We start from the raw sequence: 21,378 nt of genomic DNA, 5'->3' as shown, positions 1-21,378 counted from the left end.
CTCATGAGACTTGCATGTATAACCAGCCCCATGCACTTAAACGGCTGTATTCTAGACCTCTTACAAACCAAGGAGCATAGGAATAATTCAGTAAGACTTTCTTTAGTTTTCAGTAGAGAACAGTTCACACATGGCTCTTGCAGGTTTCAAGACAGTCAGGTAACTGGTATACAAAAGTGATACAAAATGCTGAAGGTCTAGGACAGAGTAATTGGAGCAAGATGACTTTGTCTCTTCAAGTTTACTGATTGCACAGATGAAGCATCTCTATTTTAATTCAGCAAAGAATGCAGTGTAAAGAGCAAACTTCAGGAATTATGGAGAAGTACAAACTGAAGGTCTAATTCCTCTTCTAGCAGCTGCAAGAGAAAGCCAGTTAAAAATAACTGGTCCTTAGTCAGGAAGTGCTTCACACTGCTGTCCCTAAAAAACATGTTTAATTTCAATGGATAGGTGTTTGCAAGTTAGTGCAATAGTAAAGTGCAGAAAGTGTTTTCCATTCTCCTCTGTAGATGTGGGTATCTAGTAAGTTGTTCAAGTATACAAAAATATTCCACTTGATTTTTCTTTTTCTAGATCACGTGGGGAAGATGTCTTTATTTACAATGAATTTCAATAAAATTTGCATAAATACCTACCCAATACTGCATCGTTCGATACTGTGTAAGCAATCATTCTGTCCTGTTCCCACTACTGTGTTTTGTCTCTATGGTATCAGTATTATCAATATTTTTTTCCTCTAATGTGGTAGTAGCTGTTGAAACTGATACATCATTATCTTCAGAAAGGGTTTGCTCTGACTGAAGGGATTCTTTAATTTCATCTTTACTCTGTAGCTTTCCTTCCCTTGATGCCACCAGGATTCTCAGTAGAGTATTCTCTTTAAGGAGGTTTTCTGATGCATCAGCTAATTCTTGAAGCTTTTCAGCCATTTCTAATAATTCTTGATTCTTCTGGTCGTATGTGGCCTGTAAATGCTCACTGTGGAGCTGCAGAGTCTTGTGCTGCTTTTCCAGTGTGTGTTTCTGCTGCTGTAGTCTATGTTCCTCTCTCCTAGCTTCAGAAAGCTGTGCTTCAAGCTGGCTGTGGGCCTGATGAAGAGCACTAATTTCTGATCTTAACTTCTGAATTTCTCTCTCTAAGTGTGAGATGTGTCCTTGCTGTAGAACTGTCTCTTTATGTAGGCATTCTTTGGTACAGGGCTCTGTTGAAGAAAGACTTGAATGGCGTAAAATAAATTTAAGGAGATTAGGAAGGTTAACTGAAGAGTCTTCAGGGAACTTCACACTTTGTTCCTTCCTAGAAAGACATAAATTAATATTAAAACATTCATAGAGGTAAGCAGTGATAACTTTATCTAAGCATCTGCTATTCAATTTGGTATCTCATTTTTTAATCAAAAATGGTTAATACCGCAGCTAAGAGAAACTTAAACACACTTAATAAAGATAGAGCACACAGTATTTTCTTTTGATGAACCCTTTTAACTGTATTCCAGTCCGAGTGTGGTAAGCATCTCTTTACCAGATTGATATTTGTGTGAGAGCAAAGTTTTCTGTCAAATTTCAGAAAACAAATTTTACTGTGGAAATAAGTATCCCAGTTATGGGTTATGCGCTGTAAATAGACATGGTAGCATCACTGTTGGGCAGGTGTGATCAGAGCGTACTGGTATTAACACTGATAAAAGTTGAAGGAGAGTGTTTAAGTGTTCCTCCTTCTTACGGAGGTGTGCCATCATGTGGCACATACAGGATGATCAGGCCCAGTCAGCATGGGTTTATGAACCGCAGGTCCTGCTCGACTAACCTGATCTCCTATGACAAGGTGACCCACTTAGCAGACAGGGGAAAGGCTGCAGATGTGGTCTGCCTAGACTTTAATAAAGCCTTTGACACCGTTTCCTACAGCATTCTCATGCAGGAACTGGCAGCTTGTGGCTTGGATGGGCACGTGCTTTGCTGGGTAAAAAACTGGCTGGATGACTGAGCCCAGTGTGGGGGTGAATGGAGCTAAATCCAGGTAGTGGCTGGTCACAAGTAGTGTTAACAGAAAGGGTTGTACAGCACTGGTGCCGGCTCCCCAGGGCACTGGTGAAGTCCCCATCCCTGGAGGGGACAGACATACAGATCTGGTGCTGAGAGACACGGCTTAGCGGTGACCTGGCAGTGCTGGGTTAACAGCTGGACTTGCTTAAAGGTCTCTTCCAACCAAAACGATTCTGTAATTCTAACGGACATTGTTAAAAGTTAAGTCCAGATGATGAAGCTATTGATGAGAAATGATTATTTTGATAACTATATGTTATCCTGGAAGAAGTAGCTTAATGTGTTCCAACATCAGAAGGGTATTGCAAAGAGCAAAAAAGTACAGTTTGCTTTTAAATAGTAAGCAGTCACTTTAGGCAGAAGCAAAGCCCTTGTTAGAGAGCTTGATTTAATTTCCTTTCTATAAAAACTATAATTGTGTAAGATTGAGTATTAAACTTTGGAAAAAAACAAAAACGAAGGTCAATCAAGTCAAATGCACAGGAAACATGTAACACCACAAACCTATCTGAAACAATAAATTAAGCACTCTCAAATGCTTATGCATTCTCTTGCATCTCAAGTTACTTTTTTGTTCCTCAGCCTATGAGAGAGTGGATGCACCTGCACTGTGTGTATTGGTAGAAAGCAGAAATGATACCGGGGTTTGACAGTGGATTTCCGAATTTCTCCCTGCTGCAGAGGAAGAGTAGGATTCAGGACCTTTGTATGCCACTCCAGGTCCCATCCCACTCCTCAATGTACTTTCTTGCCCTTTTACATCCCTAACTTGAGAGTTCCTTTTTTTCCCAACCCACCCTTTGTGCCTTTTTCTAGCCCACCCTCCTCTGTCTTGCTTTTTTTCATCCACCTATTCATGAATCAGTTCCTTTCCTCCAACTCGCCTTTCTGTCATCATCCCCAAAATTATTCTCAATCCTAGTCTCCTTGAAACTACACTTCCCTGTCCTGCACTCTTATTTCCTCGCTCCTTCTCTGAGGTCTTGCTGGCTGTGTATAGTTCCACTTCAACAGCATGTACACCTTGTTTTACTGCTGATCTCCTTTGGGTATGTTCGTCTGTAGGTGCTAAACTGCTTCAGATGAAGCTTCATTTGTTTTCTGTTTGAAAGAAACAACACAAGGCTTCCAGAATGCCACTAATCTGCTGCTACTTTTCTCTTGTGAAAAGTCAAGCACTTGTTACTGAGTCACAATGAAAAGATACACACATTCCCATGATGTCATTCTACAGTATCTGTAAAAGCAATGCTGTGTAATTTTTTTTTAAATTACTGCTAAAAAAAATTTAGTCAACAGCGTTAAGAACAATAATGACAATTAAAGTATCTGTGCTATTTCAACAAAAAATTTTTTAAACTTCGAAAAAATATACATATGCCCAAGTGAAATAGTGGAGCAACAGGTGTTGTTTTAAGAGAGGAAAAAAAAAGGTATTTCAATAACCAGTGTTAGGTTACACAGGAAGTCCTTACAGAAAATAACCTCACCTTCAAGCATGGCTTTCCCTTGAAGTCTCTATCATTCCCCCAGAAAGCCAAAATCAGAACAGTGAGAGAAACGCAACCTGAAAGGACTTAGTTGGGGAACACTCCCAAAGTCCCTCTGATCGTGTTACACCCATTCCACCGCAGAGGAGTGAGGCAGAAACACAGACGGATTGGGACCCTGTAGTATTTTGAAAGGATGCATAAGCCCTCCTGTAGTACTCAGATTCTCTACTGTTTTAAAGACAAGTTTTTTACTTTAAAAACAAGTAACGATCTATCTCCTCTCCCTCTGTAACATCAGGATTATTAGGGTTTTGTTCTCTTAAATGAGAGTAAGATTTGGCTGGATCACTTATGCTCCATCTGTGCTTATTTTAAATTTTTATTCACATTAAAAACATAACAAGCAAATCCCTGCATTTTACTGCAAGAATCCATTGTAATATTCTTTGAGATCGCTCTTCGTTTATCCAGTTGGAAAAGCTTAGGTACAAGTTACACTAGATTTACATTGCATCACCATCTACATACTACAGAGTAGCATACTACGGCTACCCATATCTGTTTGGGTTTTGGGTTGTTGTTGGGTTTTTTACTTAGAATACGCATAAAGTAAGAATGCACATATGGAAATGAGTTACTGTTTGACTTTTTTTTCCTCTACTGAGACATGTAACCATATAATTATTATTACTTAGTAAAATGGAAGTTAGAAAGAACACAGGGAAGAGAATTACATTACCTCTGCTGAGGAAAAAATAAAATGGTTGGGAGACGGTCTGTCATAAATTCCCATGGAAGGTCATTTCGAGTGATATCAATTCTGTTAAGACAAGACACACCGATGAAGAGAACAGGCAGATGAACAATCTGTATTGTCTTGTAAAGGGGATTTTAGGGACGGAAAAGGAAGTGCAAGTGTCTGCGAAAGTAATTCTAAGTGTGTTATGTCAAAAACATGATGCGTATATGAGTCAGCAGAATGAATTACAGACATTCAGGATGCTGAATCTCAGCGTAACAAATACCTGGTTTTTTGTTCCCTAGAAAAACACGTACAGCATTCAAACTGCTCTCCCTCAGCAATCAAATCACACAGTCACTCGTTACGTACACACCCTCCTCCTCTGACACAAAGACCTGCCCAACAGTTTCAACGAGACTGAAGATTTTCCTGTTCATTAATCAGTTCCTCAAGTGCAGCTCCATGAATATTTTCCCCTCAAGTGGTTCTCTGAGGAAATTACCTTGTTTCTTCCCAGGACAAGCACATTCTTAAAGGCACAATTTTTTTCTACGGCTCTAAGTTCTTGTGAACAAGTGTGAAATGCTTGTTCAATTGCTTGCTATGTTTTTCTCTGCGTTTTTAGGTTTTCTTCAATTACAAATAAAATTCTTACTAATTACAACAATTTTATTATAGAAGAAAAACCACAGATGATCACATCAGTAATACAATAAAAATAATGGAGCAAATGAGAGAACTTCAAAGTCAAGAAAGAGAATGGCTGCTGATTTGAGAGGAGCATCACAACTGTGGGAATAAAGCTGCAATTATAAACAGGTGACTTGTAACTGAGTTTTTTCCTACTCATGCTGCCTTCTGAAGTTCAGTCAGAGTGAAACAAGGATGCAGTCAGAGCAGATGTTGTAAATAGTAATGTATTATTAAATACACAGACAAGAATGTTTGGGTTGCACTGAAACATTAAAAGACCTGGAAATTATACTAAAAACCATTTATTTTATGCATGTATATATAAAATTATATTTTAATATATATAAATGTGTGAAAATATATATTATACGCATAGTAGCTAGTATGGTGGTATGTTTTCGATCTGTGATGAAAAAAGCACTGATAACATAGGAATGCTTTGGTTACTGCTGCACAGTGCTTCTCCGGCACCGAGGCCGCCTCTGGTTCTCTCTGCCCCCACAGCGGAGTCACGGAGGGGTGGGGACACAACCAGGCAGATGACCTGAACTACCCAAAAAGCTATGCCCTATCCCACAATGGCATGCTCGGCAGCAATGAAAGGGATCTCTGCTACAGCTTCACTTGGGAACCGCCTGGGCATCGTCTGCCCGCGGGAGGCGGCGACTGCCTGCCTTTGCATCACTGCTTTTGCGTTCTTCTCTCTCCTTCCGCCCATCCTTCAATGAAGCAGCCGTGTGGTGCTTAGCTGCCCATCAGGGTTAACCCGCAACAATATGTATTTTGCCTCTCTCAAACAATTTCTCCAATAAAGTACTACAGGATATAGTAATTTGCTATAAATTATCAGAGGGGTAAATACTGTTTTCTGCTGCTGTTTTATTGATTTACTTCCTGAAATTATCAAGCTTCAAAGGTTAACCGCACAGTTTAAAAATTCATTTTAATTAAACAGCCTAAGTACTGCAGTGAGATTGAAAACCACCAAATTTATACAGAAGAAAACAAAATAATGTGTTCAGAGAGAAATTAATTAACTGACATTCACATCTAGCATTGCAAGATTGTAGAGAGCAAGAAAGTAATTATTTTCCAGGCTGATGACCTCAGTGAGCTCACATTATTCTTGAGAGATGAGATGAGAATCTTTTTACCTTGCCACAGTGAAATTATCTGGAGGCAAAAGCCGAGCAAGTTGAATGAAGATGTGATTAAGGGAAGCACAGAATCCACACCACTGTCCATAATAGAGCAGCAGGACACTCTGGAAAAGGACATGGCGAAGGGTTGATTATCTCCTGTAGTTAATCTGCAGTAAAGGAGGACTAGTCTTCACAGCATCTAAAACTGGGAACCCTTAAAATGTGCAAGGAAACTGTATTCTAATGTTAATAAACTTCATTATAAGCTATTTACTGGCAACACACAAAAACTCTTGGGGAATTCTCTTTTCATAAAGAAAAAGACAAAACAAACAGGATGATTTAGTTTAGGATAATTCCCGAAGTGAAAACGCACCAAACTGTATTACACTTCCCAAGATTCTTTCGCAACGTTCAATTCCTATGCATCTCACTGTGACCGTACACTCCATTCGGGGGGGGTGGGAAAGATTATGTCTAACTTCTGCTTTTGGCCTTTAACTAGGGAAGCGGGAGTTAAGCTGCTGGAAACCCCACACTGGAAATGCATTCATTCATTCATTGCAGACCTGAAAGACAACGGCTATTAATGCTCACTATCGCATCTTTAGGAAATCAAAGTAATTGAACTACTGCTCAGGATGACATCTGCTGTAAAGCAACTCCACGGCATGCGACTGGAAAGCTTTTACCTCTAACAGTTTGGGGGTTTTGCTGAGCACTTTCAAATAATGCCTTAGGTTTAAAACCTTCTGAACCTTTTGAATTGGTACAAAATAATGTATTTCATGCTACAAATAAGCAAACACATCAATGTAGAAAAAAACCAAGACCCCCTTCTCAAAAGCCTGAGCAATGATTTGCAAGAAACTTTTTCAGTAGTGAGGTGTACCTTCTCGCTCACAAACACAGTCTCATGGAAGGTATTAGTGGTCACTTCAGTGATTATACGCTGTTCATGAAAACGGACTGAAGAGTCATCGACAAGATGCCTTTCCAAGGGACTGTAGAGAACACTGAAATTTCTTATGAAGTTCTCTGAAACAAAAGCAATACATAACAAGTTACTTCAGTATCAAAAATATGATTTTGGCAGTTTTTCCTTTGAAATTTGAAGAACTTGCAGAGAAAATACAAATTCAAACCTGGTTTCATGTCATTAATTTTTGACAGTTTGGTATGAACTATTGATTAACCACCAGTGGTGTGAAAACAAGATAAAATTTCACACTACTCTAAGCTTGCTCTACTCCTGTTCAATGTACTACAATAATCACTCTCTACCCTTCTCATCTAACCGCTCACAGAGTCATAAATAGTATCTTCTCACCACTTTTCACTTTCCACACGGCACTGAAGTATTTGGCCCTTATCTTTGGCTGCTTAATTCCACATTTACTTGCATTTATTCTTTCAGTTTTAAATCCTTTCCCTGAAATCCGGCTTTTGCTTTAGACCTTTAAAGACGGGGCTGTTCCCAGGCCAACATGACCAGCCATCTTTCGTTTACCAGTGACCACCTTCCTCTTCGTTCACCTTGCTCCTTAGTTTTAAGGTATTTAACAAGGAGCTGGCCAGTGGTAAAAAGCTCAAACAAGCTCCAAAGGCCCTCAGCTACCTTCAGCTACACTACCAAGCCTGGACCACGTTCTCTAAATTGCTGCACGGTATCAGCTGTATCCTTCTTTTCAACTTAGACAGAGGAACATTATTGTGTGCATCAGAAGAGCAATCAATAATCAAGACAAAGACATGACACCAAACACACTAGAAATAGTTATTTGATCAAATCCTGCACTGTTATTTCCAGTCCAAAACAACTGGGCCCAAGTAAAACCGGCATTTTTGTACATACCTACAAAATACTAAATCATCAAGTTTATGTCTGAAATGCAAACAGCACCGTATTTAATATTTACTATTCAGCATTTCATTAAATTCTCACTTCAGACCAAAACAGGTTTTTTTCATTCTAGATCTCTTGATTTGGAATATCTGTGCATAATTAAGAAATAATTAAGAAATAATTAAAAGAAGGGGGCTAATTAAAAGCCATACTTCTGAAATTCTTAGAAAGCTCCTGTAAAAACTGAGATCTGATAAAGGTATCAAACACAGATCTGTTTTGTTATTATAAAAAATAAAAAATTAAGAGGCTTAAGGAAGTAGAATAATTTAAAAAAAAACAACAAAAAACCCAAACAAATTACAGTGACTCCTTGAGAAAATACATAGAAGCAAAAATTTTCTGGACATTCAGATGACTTGGAATAGAAACATGCTGAGTGTTACGCAGCAGAGAAACTCTCATCACGTTCAGGAAATCCTATCACCTGAAAAAAGTTTGAGACAGAAAGTACTGGGCACAGAAAGGGGAAGGAAATGTTTATCTCCTCACCCTGATCTTAATTAAGCATCTTTTTATGGTCACTGGGGTTTTTGTTTGTTTTGCCAGAGTGTTTTTCTGTGGGGTTGGGATGGCAATAGTATCCAGGGCTGGATGGGATCCCTAGTAAGAACATGGCTATTTGTTCTGTGTTGTGCCTGCTTTTGTACGTACAGATTTATAGCAAAACGGGAATGTAATTCATGCTATGAGAATTATATCTGCATATCTTCGTGATTTATTTTAACACTATGTTCACTTCTTTTATAATAAATTACTTCCGGTATGTGAAACTTTGTTCTTATGTCATCCAGAACGCGATTCTACTGCTTGGTTAACTACTAAATAAACTAGAATAGAGTAAAATATGATTCACAATGCTGACTATAGTCTGACCTTTCAAAATGGCATTAAGTTTTCCATTCATCAGCTTACTTGGAAACTTCATTTTCTTATTTCAAGGATTTGTATAGTGGATACCATACCCAGGGCAGATCCAACAAGTGACTGATTTTGATCCAGGACATAGTGCACTTCTTCTTTCAGGTCAACAATGGCAGCAAATTCCTTACGGTGAGCAGATCTTGATGCTCCTAGTCTCTCCGCGTATATCCAAAAAAGATTTGAGTCCAGTAGATAGAGATTCAAGGTTTTGTTGACCCTGCAGCTCAGACCAGTAATGTTAGTGCCACTACTATGAAGGTCAGGAATAAAATGATTCCTATCCTCAATGTGAGGAATAGAACGTTGGGTATTACTTTTCTTCCCATGGGAAGAAAATGCTGCTTTGGGGGTCTGAAAGATGGTCTTCTCAGAACTCATGAAACTTAAAAAATGCCTGTTTACTGTCCTGCAACATGCAGTGTAATAGCTAAAGGGACTATAGAAACTTAGGAAATTGCTGCATTCTATGGTATTTGACAGAACTTGAAAAAAGGTATGTTCCTGGAGGTAGAACGAGTCCAAAGCTGCTTCTATCTCTAAAAAGTTACAGTGTGGCACATGAACTTTATTTGGTTTGACACCAAGCGTCTGGTTAATGCAAAGCTCACAGACATTGTGAGTTCTGGAGATTGAATGCCACTGCGGAAGCACCACCGTGTTACAGCATGGGTACTTGGTTATTGAAAATGTTTCCGATAATTTCATATATGCATCTGGTTCAGAGGAATCAACAGCTGGTGAATCAGTGTCTCCTAAGCGTTGAAAATTTGGCTCATTTGCCTGGCTTTTACTACAGTTGTGATATTCCAAGGCCACTCTGGTAATCTACAAGGTAAAAAAAAAAGAAAGAAAAAAAATCAAATCAATATTAACAGCACATAATTCACTCAAATGCTCTTATCTTTGCAGGTTTAACAAAATATATACAACTGCAGATGGAATTTCAAAAACATGAAGTTGACTATTCTTCTTTGTTCTTACAAAAAATTATAGGAGGCTGCCTTGATAACAAAGTTAAATTTTCAGATATTTTAGCATGTAAGAATTAAATGTAGAGAACAGCAAAAAAACGCTTTTACATTTTTTCAGTCCATTACGCTGACCTCAAGGTCCTCTTCGCATCATATTTATTGAAGTGCAGTTACACTACATTGTAAGGTTAAATCCCACTACATCAAGCATTCATCAGTACAGCTTCCTGAATTTCCCTTATTTTCCAACATGAAGAGAAAATAAATAAAAGCATTCCCACATGAAAAGGGAAGAGAGATTCTTCCTGGTGTAGGTGTAACAGCCTTGAAGCATGAGTATCCTCCCAGCCCTGGGCACACAGTTGTAATACTGCAGGTGTACTTTGCATATCAAACATGTGACTTTTTGGGAGAAGAAAGAGCAGAGGATAAAAAAGAAAAAAGCCTGCCTCTCAGTGCAAACACTCTTGTGCTGCACCACCATTCTGGTTTTCATAACCGAGGGGAAACAAGAAGCAAAAAAAGACGTGTATGGACCACAGAAGGAATTCCCTTTCTAGGGGACAAAGAACAGAACATACAAGGAAGGAAAATGAGAGAGGAAGTTTCCCTTCATCCTCATCTATCACATCAAGCATCATCAAAATACAGAACATACACACAATGCATACACAAGGACACTTTGATGGGAATCATTTTTCAGGACATAGATGCCACGTGTGTAAGTCAGGACTGCCATGAAAACAGCCCTGCTTTTCATCGTCCACAGATGCTTGCTTCTTGTTCCACACTGTCCTCGGTGCCATGCGATCACCACCATCATGTGCAGCTGTGTTATACTAAACGGGAAAATGGGTTCCAGATGAAAAATAGCCCAGGGAAAAGCTAGTTTCCCCATCTCATTTACTGCACAGCTACACAACCTCCTGTCCTAGGCAGATCAGAAATGGAAATAATGACAGAGGAGGAGAAAACTGGAAGGCGACTAAGGAATGCACAGGATATAAAAATCCGATTAGTTCTGAGTAGTTTTTCAACTGGGCTGTATTTCAAGTAAGACTGTTCTTCTTGCATAAACCACCTTTGCTAAGGCAGAAGGAGAGGAGAAATAGAATCGGGTAGACAAAACACCAGTCCTGCAATACTTAATACATTCTGCTCTTTTATTTGAGCTATGTCAGCCAACAGACGACCACAGATCTACATCGCTCACGCAGCACTCACACAAAAAAAGGAAGTAAAGGAAAAGAATTAGGTGCTTGTTCTAAACAACTGCTGACACAAGGCAAAGGCCCCTTGTGTGGCATGCAAAGGAGTGTAAAGTTGTGATAATCAGGCTTGAGAAAAAGTGTTTTTAAACAAAACTGAACACTTGGAACAATGAAATGAAACGATATATCTGTCACAATTAAGCTCAGAACCCTGACTAGAGTTCTCACATCCTTGTATTTTTGAAGTGAAAAAATAATTATTTCACTTACTTCATCTAAAAGAGGATGAATTTCTGCTAAGGGATTGTAAGGTATAAATATGAGAAGTGCTGGTCCTTTCTTCAGCTCATTGTTCAGAAGAAGGCTTTTTCCACCATGCGGTCTCAGCCAGCGTATGAGCATCTCTCGATTTTCTAGCGCCCACTTGCAAATGTTCTCAGCAGTATAGTTCACGATGTCATTTGGATAGATCTTGAAGGGGGGGAAAAAAAAAAACTTTGTGTCCTCACCTGGTTTAGTGATGAATAGAGTTCTCAAACACAGCATGCTTTGTTACCGTAATGCCTACAGCTCCCCTTCTAGACTGCACTACACTAGTCAGCAAGCTGCGGCGTTTCAGATGCCCTTTCCCTTTGGGAAATCTTTCCACAAGCTCATCAGATCACAGTAGCACACACAACCTTCTCAGGCAAAAAGTGTTCTACCAGGGAAGCTCCTCTTTCTTTTACTACACCTTTATAATCTTTACTTTTCTCATTAGAATAGAGCTTAGCCTCTAAGTTGGTATCATCACATATCTTGATTTACAGCATATTAGAAAACTTTTCCCCACTACCCATTCACCACATTAACTCATTTTAAACAAGTCTTTTAAGGCCAACATCAAGCCTACATTTAAAAGTGGTATTTCTCATTACTGAATGCAGAGAGAAGAAATGCATATCAAAAAGCACTCACAGCTTCGAGGGTCATTTTAATAAGTTAAGAAAAATTTATCTCAAATGATTTAGACAGATTAGTGTAGTTTTATCTACTTAGCAGTAATTTAACCTGAAAAATCCACATTTTCCCTAGTCTCAACTGAATAAAATACACGCTGCAATACTGATCTTCACAGTGTTTCCACGCATGCTAGCAGTGTGGATAGATAGGGTCTCTATGACGAATAGCAAATCTGAAAGTTACTATTTCCAGTCTAAAGTCTTCCAAAAATGAGGTACATAGACTGAGTTACTATAAATTTTCAATTAAATTAATTTGCATGATTCTTCTAATCAGTGTGATGTCACAGCTTTTAAATTAAACCCAAGTTTTCACTATTCCTATTACCTCTCTACAAAATCTTTGTCCATATCCTCATTCAAGCAGCTTTCTAATTCTGACCTACTGAAAGAGGAGGAAACTTTTCCCTAAAGTCTTTGTGTAGTTATTTCTGAAGTGCTTGGGGATTTTTTAGTTTTGTTTTGACAGAGATGATCAACTTGGGTCTTAGTTACTATTTAAAACAGCTGCTGACTGGTAGAAAGAGAATGTGTACTACTGTACAAAAATACTGCTCTTAAATATCCTGTATCCTAAAGCTTTGTCTAACACGCATGGTCTACTATGACAGAGCTTCAGTCTCAATGTACTGTCTCAAGAGTGACTACAAAATAAATACAATACTCACAAGAGATGTGTTGGTATGTCTGTGCAAATACACGCTGCCAGAATGCACCAAAGAGATCTCCTCTGCAACACGTTTATCTGTGATCACTCCAAAGCGTATTGTTCCAAGGTAATCTGAAAGGGCAAATATTCAGCTTTTAAATACAATTATATGGACAGAACTTCTCTCCTGAAAGCCTTACGAGACCTTCAAACCAAAACACAGAACACTGCAGTGTAAAGGCACAGAAATCTTACGGAACAGCAGCTGCCGATACTGGTAATTAAGTGATGCAGATGACAAGATCAGGCAACAAGAACAAATGTGTTCCCCTTCTGCACTCAGGATATAGAGAATGTTAACGTGAATTGTCCAGTTTCTTGATTTGCTTGTTAAGTATAGCATCTGGTATCACAGACGCACCTTGCGATGTGTTAGAGCAGCTCAAAGCCAAGGTCAGATATAGGTATAAGGAAACGGTATGAGCATTGACTGTTTAGATGATGTACATTCACAGTAAACATGTATTATAGATACAGAAATACCATAATATGTATTTAAATAAGTACATACACACAAGGACAGAATGCTTCTCATCTTACATTGCAAAGAGCTAACCCAACATATAAACGGAGAAATTACAGAACACAATATAGGAGAGCAGGCTCTATGTCATATACCAAGTCAGCGGCACAGTAAAAATCAGAATAATGGTATCAATTCCCTTCATTTGCTGACAGGAAGAAACATCCATAAAATGTGCTAATCTTAACTTTAAGGAAGTTCTACCCCCCAAATCTATGTCACATCCCCCCACAAAAAAGGCATTAATCATATACAAAGTGTGCATATTTAAATACAAGAGGTTTTGTATGTTAGATTATTAATGCAAAACCACAGGGGGAGACAACCATCCTCATCGAGCTGCCTCCTACCAGCTCGATAACCCCACCCCGGAAAGCACTTTACTGAGCTCAGTTGCTAGGTACTGACAAAGTAAAGCTCATCTCAATGCCTCCAAACCTGTCCTATCAAACATCGCACAAGACAAAAGCACTCTCAGGTTCAGCTTAAGTGCCAGTCTGACAATGGCTCTATATGGGTTGCAGCCACACATCCAGATTTTTAAGGAAACTGTGTCTTAATGTATAGCATATATATGTCTTATACTTTATTCCATGATGACCAATGACATAATAAGACTCATGTAAGCAATCTTCACACTAATAAAAGACAGTCTCATAATGAGATCAACATCAAGAAACCCTCAAGAGGGATTAATTCCCCAGTTACACGATACTGCAAAAAATCTAATGAAGCCCAAATACGTAACTCATTCACAGATGCCTTAAGTTATGAAAATGAAGCTTTTACCTTTCTTTAACGAATGTAATGCTGATGTGAAGAATGTTAAATAACCAGGCGGTTGAGGTGACGCATTGAACTCAAAATATCCTAGAACTCCAGGCTGAAATAATAGGAATAAGAGTTGGTTAAGCTATTTTCAAACATAAAATATATGGGGACAGCAATTATTTGCCTACAGTCAAACACAACAGATTTTTTAAAAAGACAATAATGTTAAACTGAAGAACAGTCACTTTATGCTGTGAGGAAGATTGTAATGTTTAAAGATTGAATGGGTAACAGTTCTGAAGCTGTCGGTCAAAGGCTAGGTGTGAGAGGGTCCTTATGGCTGTAGATAGCTAAGTTTCACGTGGTGTATTTTCCACGTTAGCTATCGAAGTTCACTAAAAGCAGTATTTGTTTTGCAACTATTTTATGAGTCAGTTCCAGCACCAAGATAAGGACCATAAGCATCATAAAGACTTCTTTTAGAACTGGAAACATCAGGAACACTTTAACTGTTCGCTCTGTCACACATTATTAGCAACCACATATGAATTCACAAATTCTGTGCATGACTACTTGAACGACTAAGCCACCTTATCAGCCCATCATTAAGCCACTGCAAATCCCTCGATTGTTTCCTGCAGGAGTCAGTGAGAGATCAGCTGCACAAAAATAACAAAAGAGCCCCATATCCCACCTGCATATTCATAAAGCTCTTCAAACGGCCAAACAGACAATTCAAAGTTTAAAAGACTCATCCCTAAATAGCCCTGTTGACTTTGACAGCTGTGAAGCCTGAATGGCTTCATATCAAATTCAGGACGAGAATCTGGGATAGCTGCCTTGGAACAGAGCGGGGCAGAGTCTTCAGACTTCTCTTGTTCCAAAATTTTGGTGAAGTTCTCATTTTAAATTTTGCAAAATATAATCCATTAAAAATTATTATTAATTATATTTTATAATGCATCGCTTAATAAACTTTCAGCACAAAGTGATGGAATTTGGTTATTTTGTGTTATTTGCTTCCCAGCTTCACCAGTGCATACAGAAAGAGCATTTGATACACAAAGCAAGAGCACTCTAGGAATCGCTGTGGAACAAAAGATTCCAGACTCCCCGATCACATTTGTGTGGTAAATATATTCCCACCTAAGTATTTTCATTTGGTGTTCTGGAGGCTGCTTTATTTTTTTTTTGCTGAGTTTTACACGTGAAATTTTAAATTTAAGACACGAACATATATATCCCCTGTTACTATCACTAGTGATATGAATTCAGTTATTCATACCAGCCGTATAAAGACATTGCATATCCAGAACTGAAAGCACATTCTCACTTCATCTTCTAACATCAGCACCACAGTATCCCACACAAGCGCAAGTATTAAGTCAAATCCACTTCTGAGTCAGATGCTACACAGCTGTCTGATGCTCAGCAAGCATTTCTACACAGACAGAGCGAAGAAGAATGCTGACCCACGTTAAGACACATGCCAGCTACCTCCCAGAGAAGAACAACCCCCCCCACCTCTCCTGAAGCCACATCATTATCATCTCCCTGGGCACACAATTTTCAAACATGAGCAAACTTTTTGTCTAACTACAGGAGCTGCCTGTTTTCTCCGCTGTCTCCGAAGGATGAGTAGCTTAGGTTAGTCAGATGAGGAATGGGGCTTGACCGTCTGAAACTTACATCCCTGCAGTTAAGAGAACCAAAGACCTCTGATTAGAGGTACTTACAGGTACCTGGAGGTATGGTTGCAATTGCATATCTTTCTCCTGATAGAACTTAGATCTTCATATACACTCCAAGATTTTAACTGCTTTTTTTCCCTTGCTCTCAAAAATTAAATTCTAATTCTCATCCCATTCTAGTTTTGCACTAGTATCACTCCGCAACCAAAAAAAAAAAAAAGTATCAGAAAATGCAGAATCTTAACTTTTGAGTCTTCGACCTGAAAATTTTTCACGGAGTTTGAGCGCCCTCTTCTGAGGGATCAACACAGCATCTCACGATATTCATGACTGGGTTAAGGGACGGATGTAACACCACGTAACTGACACCACTTGCTCATACATTTAGCTGAATTCTGCTCATCAGTACTTAGAAATAAAAACATGCTAATTAACACTTGAATACAAGTTAAAATACCGCTGGATTCCCTATCTCCTGGTGTGATTCAACTTAATGAAAAATGCCTTGAATGTTTAGCTTGGTACCTTTATGGTACTTGTTTGTTCAAGCATGCCAACGTGTTTAACGGATTTTGATGTTCAGTGGAGTGTGGGTAGAGCTCCTGGCTGTCTTGGCTAGATACCTCTTCTGTCCCCTCTTCCCCAACTTTACAGAGGCAAGATACTGAGCACACGGTACCATGGTCTAGGAAACAGCCTCGTGAGGCCTTAAACAACTGCAGGGCAGTATGACATACCAGACTCTACTCCTAGTCCATTTCAGAAAAAAAAGCCAACAAATACTGAACATGAAGAGAGATCAGGCATTTGGAGCCACAGAATTGGAAGCACAGAAGTTTGAACACAGAAATAAAATATATCTGTTCAACTGCTAAGCAGTATTTTAAAAAAATACTTTCTGTTTCCCCCATAAATTTGACTTTTACCTTAGTCTTTTTCCAGTGGAAGGGCACCTCCTACTGTAAAGCAAATTCATGCTTAATGACACTAGGCCTGTTATTTACCTTTTGCAGCCTACCAAAAAATAATTCACTTAACTGACCAAAAATCAAGCATGACTTTTTTCAAATCTCTATAGGAGGCAAAAAATAAGGAGTTTGAGAATGGCAAAACTGAAACAATGAAAGAAGAAGAGACTTGTTTGCAATCACAGAAAGTATCAGCAACAGAGACAGACACACAGCTCACTAGTCCTGACTCACAGCTCCCGCTTAAAACACCGCAAAACAAACCCATGGATAGCGCCTGAGGGATGAGCTGAAGCATGACCAGCACAGCACCTACCCATGGCGACTGCCAGTCCCCTCATGCTGTGGCAGCTTTCATCTAACAGCTCCGGTCATGCTCCAGCCCGCAGCAGAACCAGGCGCTGAACGCCAGCTAGTTCAGAGAGGAGCCCTGCCTCATTCCGCAATGCTGGAAAGCCCCTCGGGTGTTTCGGCCACTACTACGGTATCGATCTGTCGATCGGGTTTTCCACTCTGCTCTAATAGCTCAGGTTTAGTAAGATTATGGTATTTCCCCACTGCGTACTACAGAAACGAACGGCTGTAAAGGGATTACAAACGGTTCTGCTGTCAGTGCATTTTGCCTAATGGGAAGTTATTAATACACTGGTATTGCTACCAATCTTGGCACCTCTGAACACAAGAGACCACAAATTAATAGAACACAATGTACCAGCGGATTAAAACCATGAAGTTACAGCATACAGAGTGGTTGTGAGCCGTTATTTCAACAGTTTTCACATTTGTTTCTACTTAGACTTCTCTTATTCAAAAGGCTTAATATTCCTTTAAAAATTAAAGCAATGATTATGTATTTCTCAAAATGCTTTCCCAATTTAGATTGCAAGATTTGTGCAAAAAGATTTCTCCCTTCTTTCTTGTTCATATGTAACTTTTTGGTGGGGTAACAACTTTGATTGTTGTCTCTACATACTAGAGTACTGTAAATTAAGAACATCATTAAATCATAAGAGTCACTATACAGGGAACCAACATTACGGATTTGTCATTTCGTATTTTTATGATTTTAACAAATTTATAGGGCACTGATTTCAGGATCCTGGAAATAAACTAGTACTTTGGAGCAGATCAAATTTAATTGTGAAACAAGTCAAATTCTTTCTGAACCACAGTGGTAAAGCTAGAGAAGAGAGACAAGTACCTCATAATTTGAGAGGAAATCTAGTAATTTTGATCGAGACGAGATGTAGAGTAGTGGTGTCATCACCCGGCGAACAAACTTTTCAATATAAACAGCACTCATAGGGCCTTTGTATTCAATTGGTCCAAAACTAGTACCAAAAAAAATAATAAAACATTAAGACTTAAATTAACAATAGAGAGAGTCCCTCCTGGGGGTGGCAGAGACAGGAGTTACATAGACAGCATGCTCGGCCCCTAGGGAACTACTGCCTGTGTTCATCTACAGTGGACACTAACGATTGGAGGAGTTGTGCTACCAGACTTGAAATACAGTGCAGAAATTGCGTGACTAATGCAGTGTCTACGGGTAGGTGCAGTGTGTTGGTGGGGATAATGGGATGGAGACCCTCCCTGAGTTCCATTGGAGAAGTTGGTAAAATGCAGGTGTGAACCATGTGACCATATACATATCCCTCTGCTTTGTCCGCAGCAAATGCAAGTGTCTTAAAAACACAGTCACTATTCTCGCTTGATTTTTTTAATATGTTTAGAAGTTCAAACAGTATCAATCTGAGAAGATGAGTTATTCTTACACAGAGTTTTACAAGCAGCACTCAGTGAAGCAGGGGTGAATCCAGCCACACTGCTGATGAACAGATGCAGGGTGCCTACAGCTTCTCCCCCAGCCATCTGACAGAACACCTCACACCACATTAGGTAGTGCTGAAACAGAAGGCTGGCCAGGCCTTACAGCTGTGAGCTCCAGAGCTTCTCTTTCATCCCCTTGAAATACTGCATCTGATTTGTTACCATTAAGTTGCACAAGGCATCACAGTCCAAAATTAAATCAAACACAAAAAGCACGAGGAATTAGTCCATTCCCACTGAAGAATTTAATGTGATGTATTTTTTTATATAGTTTATACATACAGGCAACTCTGAAAATACCACACTGACATACCTATATTCAGATGCTTTGAAATGGTCTTCTAGAGCCCACCAGATTATTCTACATCCTATCCTGATTTATTACAAACCTTTGTCTTCACAGCAACATGCACTGCTTCAACCCTGTCACATGCCCAGCAGGCAACATTCGAGGTTCGGTATCTAAGGCACGAGGGGCGATTACCCTTTGGGTCTTTTATGAAGTATTGATACAAACACACCTCTCATCCTGTTCCAACTGTTTAAGGTTACTTATAATACCCAAGTGGATGTGTTGTAATTTCGAGATCAAATAAGTCAAAGTCAATGTTCATCCCAGGGGGACTGTAAGGGGGTTTTTATTACAGTTTGAATTATGTCAGTGCCATCTGTGTCTATTCCAAGCTCAGCTGCCAAAGATCGGGATTCTTCCTCAATACATAAAGAAAGAAGATCAGCCTCTGTAATGGAAGAGAGCTGCAGTTCAAGACTGGAGTACAGAAGTAAAATGCAGGTGGTAACACTACACAGCATCCAGCTCTGTTGTACCTAGCATTAGAAACTGTGTTTCCTTACCTTCTGCTCCGCACAAAGGGGAAAAGAGAAAAAGGATAATACATACAAACACTAAAAAATAAAACTGAGATTATATAAAATTTTACACAATGATATCCCAACATTTGGAGCATAAAAAAGAGAGCGTAAACTTCAAATTTAGAAAGTCTTCAGTACACAGTGCCATTTATTCATGCACTTAAATGCCACTAGAATTTATTGCTGTCACAAATCGGGACCAGTTGAGATAATCTACCTACAGAGAAAGCAGCCAACTGAAATTACTACATAAATCTGAGTTCTTTACTCTTCATTGGAGACAGAACTTCCAGGAGACACACAGGCAAAAGACAAATTCCTTACTGATGAAGAATTGTGCAGCACGTCATTTAACTGACATTTACAGCCCTTCTTGCCACCTAAGTAGCTTTCAGGATAAGCTTCACCCAGTATCTCCTCCTCTGCAATATTTACCACAGCCATAAGTGTAACAATTTAAAAATTCAACATTTTATATAACAGCTCTGTTTCCTAAAACAATAATAAAAAACCCAGACTGTAAGTATGAAATCTTACCTCCGATGGTACAAGTGTATCACAGGAAAATAAAAGAAATGCTTCTGCTTCCTGCATTTGCCCTGGTTCCACCAGCAATTTACAGCCACAAACAGCACCTGCAAAGCACGTAAAAATTCACACCTAACCAAGGACACTACTGTGACCTTCTTTATCTAACACGTGTTTTTTCCAACCCATTCCATCTGCTATTTTCAGCGTCTTTTCAACTCGGTATTCCATGTCTGCTCACATTAATTCTATCACACACGGCCCTTTTTTTTTTTTTGTCATTTTGCAAGACCAGAGCTTTTGGTCATTGTTCTTTCTAGTTTTCAAGCTTCTTAATCCAAACCCTTCAAATTTACTAACTTAGCCGTAATCTGCATCAATTAATTTTTCTGAGTGGAGCTCAACAAGCAGAGGTTTAGGACAGCTGTACCTGTGAAGCATGCACAGGTAACCAACTGCTACAAAGCAGCACTATGGCTGCAATCTCGTATGATTACCAGTGTCTCCAAGGATCCTGGAACTGGAAGCAAACTGTCTGCAGTTTCTGTCTGAATGCAGGTGAATAAATCTGAGAACACTTTCCAAGCAGAAACTTGTAGAGCTCCCCACTCGGGAGCTGAAATAACAGTCAGCTGAGCAGGTGTCCCAGTTTTTCTCCATTTGCTCTAACACTGTATGTTCAATTAAGACGACTGGCTGAGTTACCCTAAAACGTGAGCGTTCAAGTCCTACTTGTTCCTATGGGCTGACATAACCTAGCATGGGCTATCAGGTCCTGTTTAAGACATGTATCTTCTCTGAAGTTACCTGGTCCGACAATCTGCTGGCCACATGTTCTATTTCTTCTCTTGCTGCAATGGACTGGCCGCACCATGGCGCATAGAAGAAATACAGCACAATTTCTGAATCCTGACGAAGGTGATCTGCATAGTCTAATTGTCCCCGAAAAAGATCAATGACTGGAGATCTTGTGGAGAAAAAATTCACGGGAAGCTTCGCTGGCATTGTTACATCTTTTGCTCGGCTGCAGGAAGGAAATGAAGCGTGGTTATTGAGACTGTCCAGCAGCAGTTAAAAAAGTGTGCCCAAAGCTCTAATTTCCAATCTTAGCAAAGGTCATGCAATGACAAAACTTTAGAAACTGATGCAAACAACTACAACTTTCATCATTTGAGTTAGTTTCACAAAATACCACAACAGGCTGAACATCACCCTTAACAAGCTTCAGAAAGTCACACTGTGATACCATGCACCATGTTCATGGGTATGTTAGCTCACACTCTTATTGTTGGTTGCCACAGAGCATAAAATTACCAGGAAGAGTGATTTCTTTGGATTTCTTCCCTGGCCTCAT

The 21,378-nt window shown here is 39.3% G+C and overlaps 1 protein-coding gene across 1 annotated transcript; it reads right to left on the bottom strand.

Annotated features, from left to right (window-relative positions):
* Nucleotides 1-572: 572 nt before the first annotated feature.
* Nucleotides 573-21,081, bottom strand: TXNDC11 (thioredoxin domain containing 11; the record flags this gene model as incomplete). The annotated part of the gene is made up of 11 exons (XM_010133959.1): nt 573-1,299; nt 4,281-4,361; nt 6,131-6,240; nt 7,011-7,156; nt 8,990-9,773; nt 11,401-11,601; nt 12,800-12,912; nt 14,153-14,246; nt 17,995-18,124; nt 20,034-20,131; nt 20,832-21,081. Coding segments are annotated over 11 exons (2,635 nt in total), but the record flags the coding sequence as incomplete, so codon positions are not given.
* Nucleotides 21,082-21,378: the final 297 nt, after the last annotated feature.

Source organism: Buceros rhinoceros, unplaced genomic scaffold, assembly GCF_000710305.1.
Source record: "Buceros rhinoceros silvestris isolate BGI_N320 unplaced genomic scaffold, ASM71030v1 scaffold40583, whole genome shotgun sequence".
Taxonomy (NCBI): domain Eukaryota; kingdom Metazoa; phylum Chordata; class Aves; order Bucerotiformes; family Bucerotidae; genus Buceros; species Buceros rhinoceros.
This window is presented reverse-complemented; position numbering and strand designations above follow the sequence as displayed.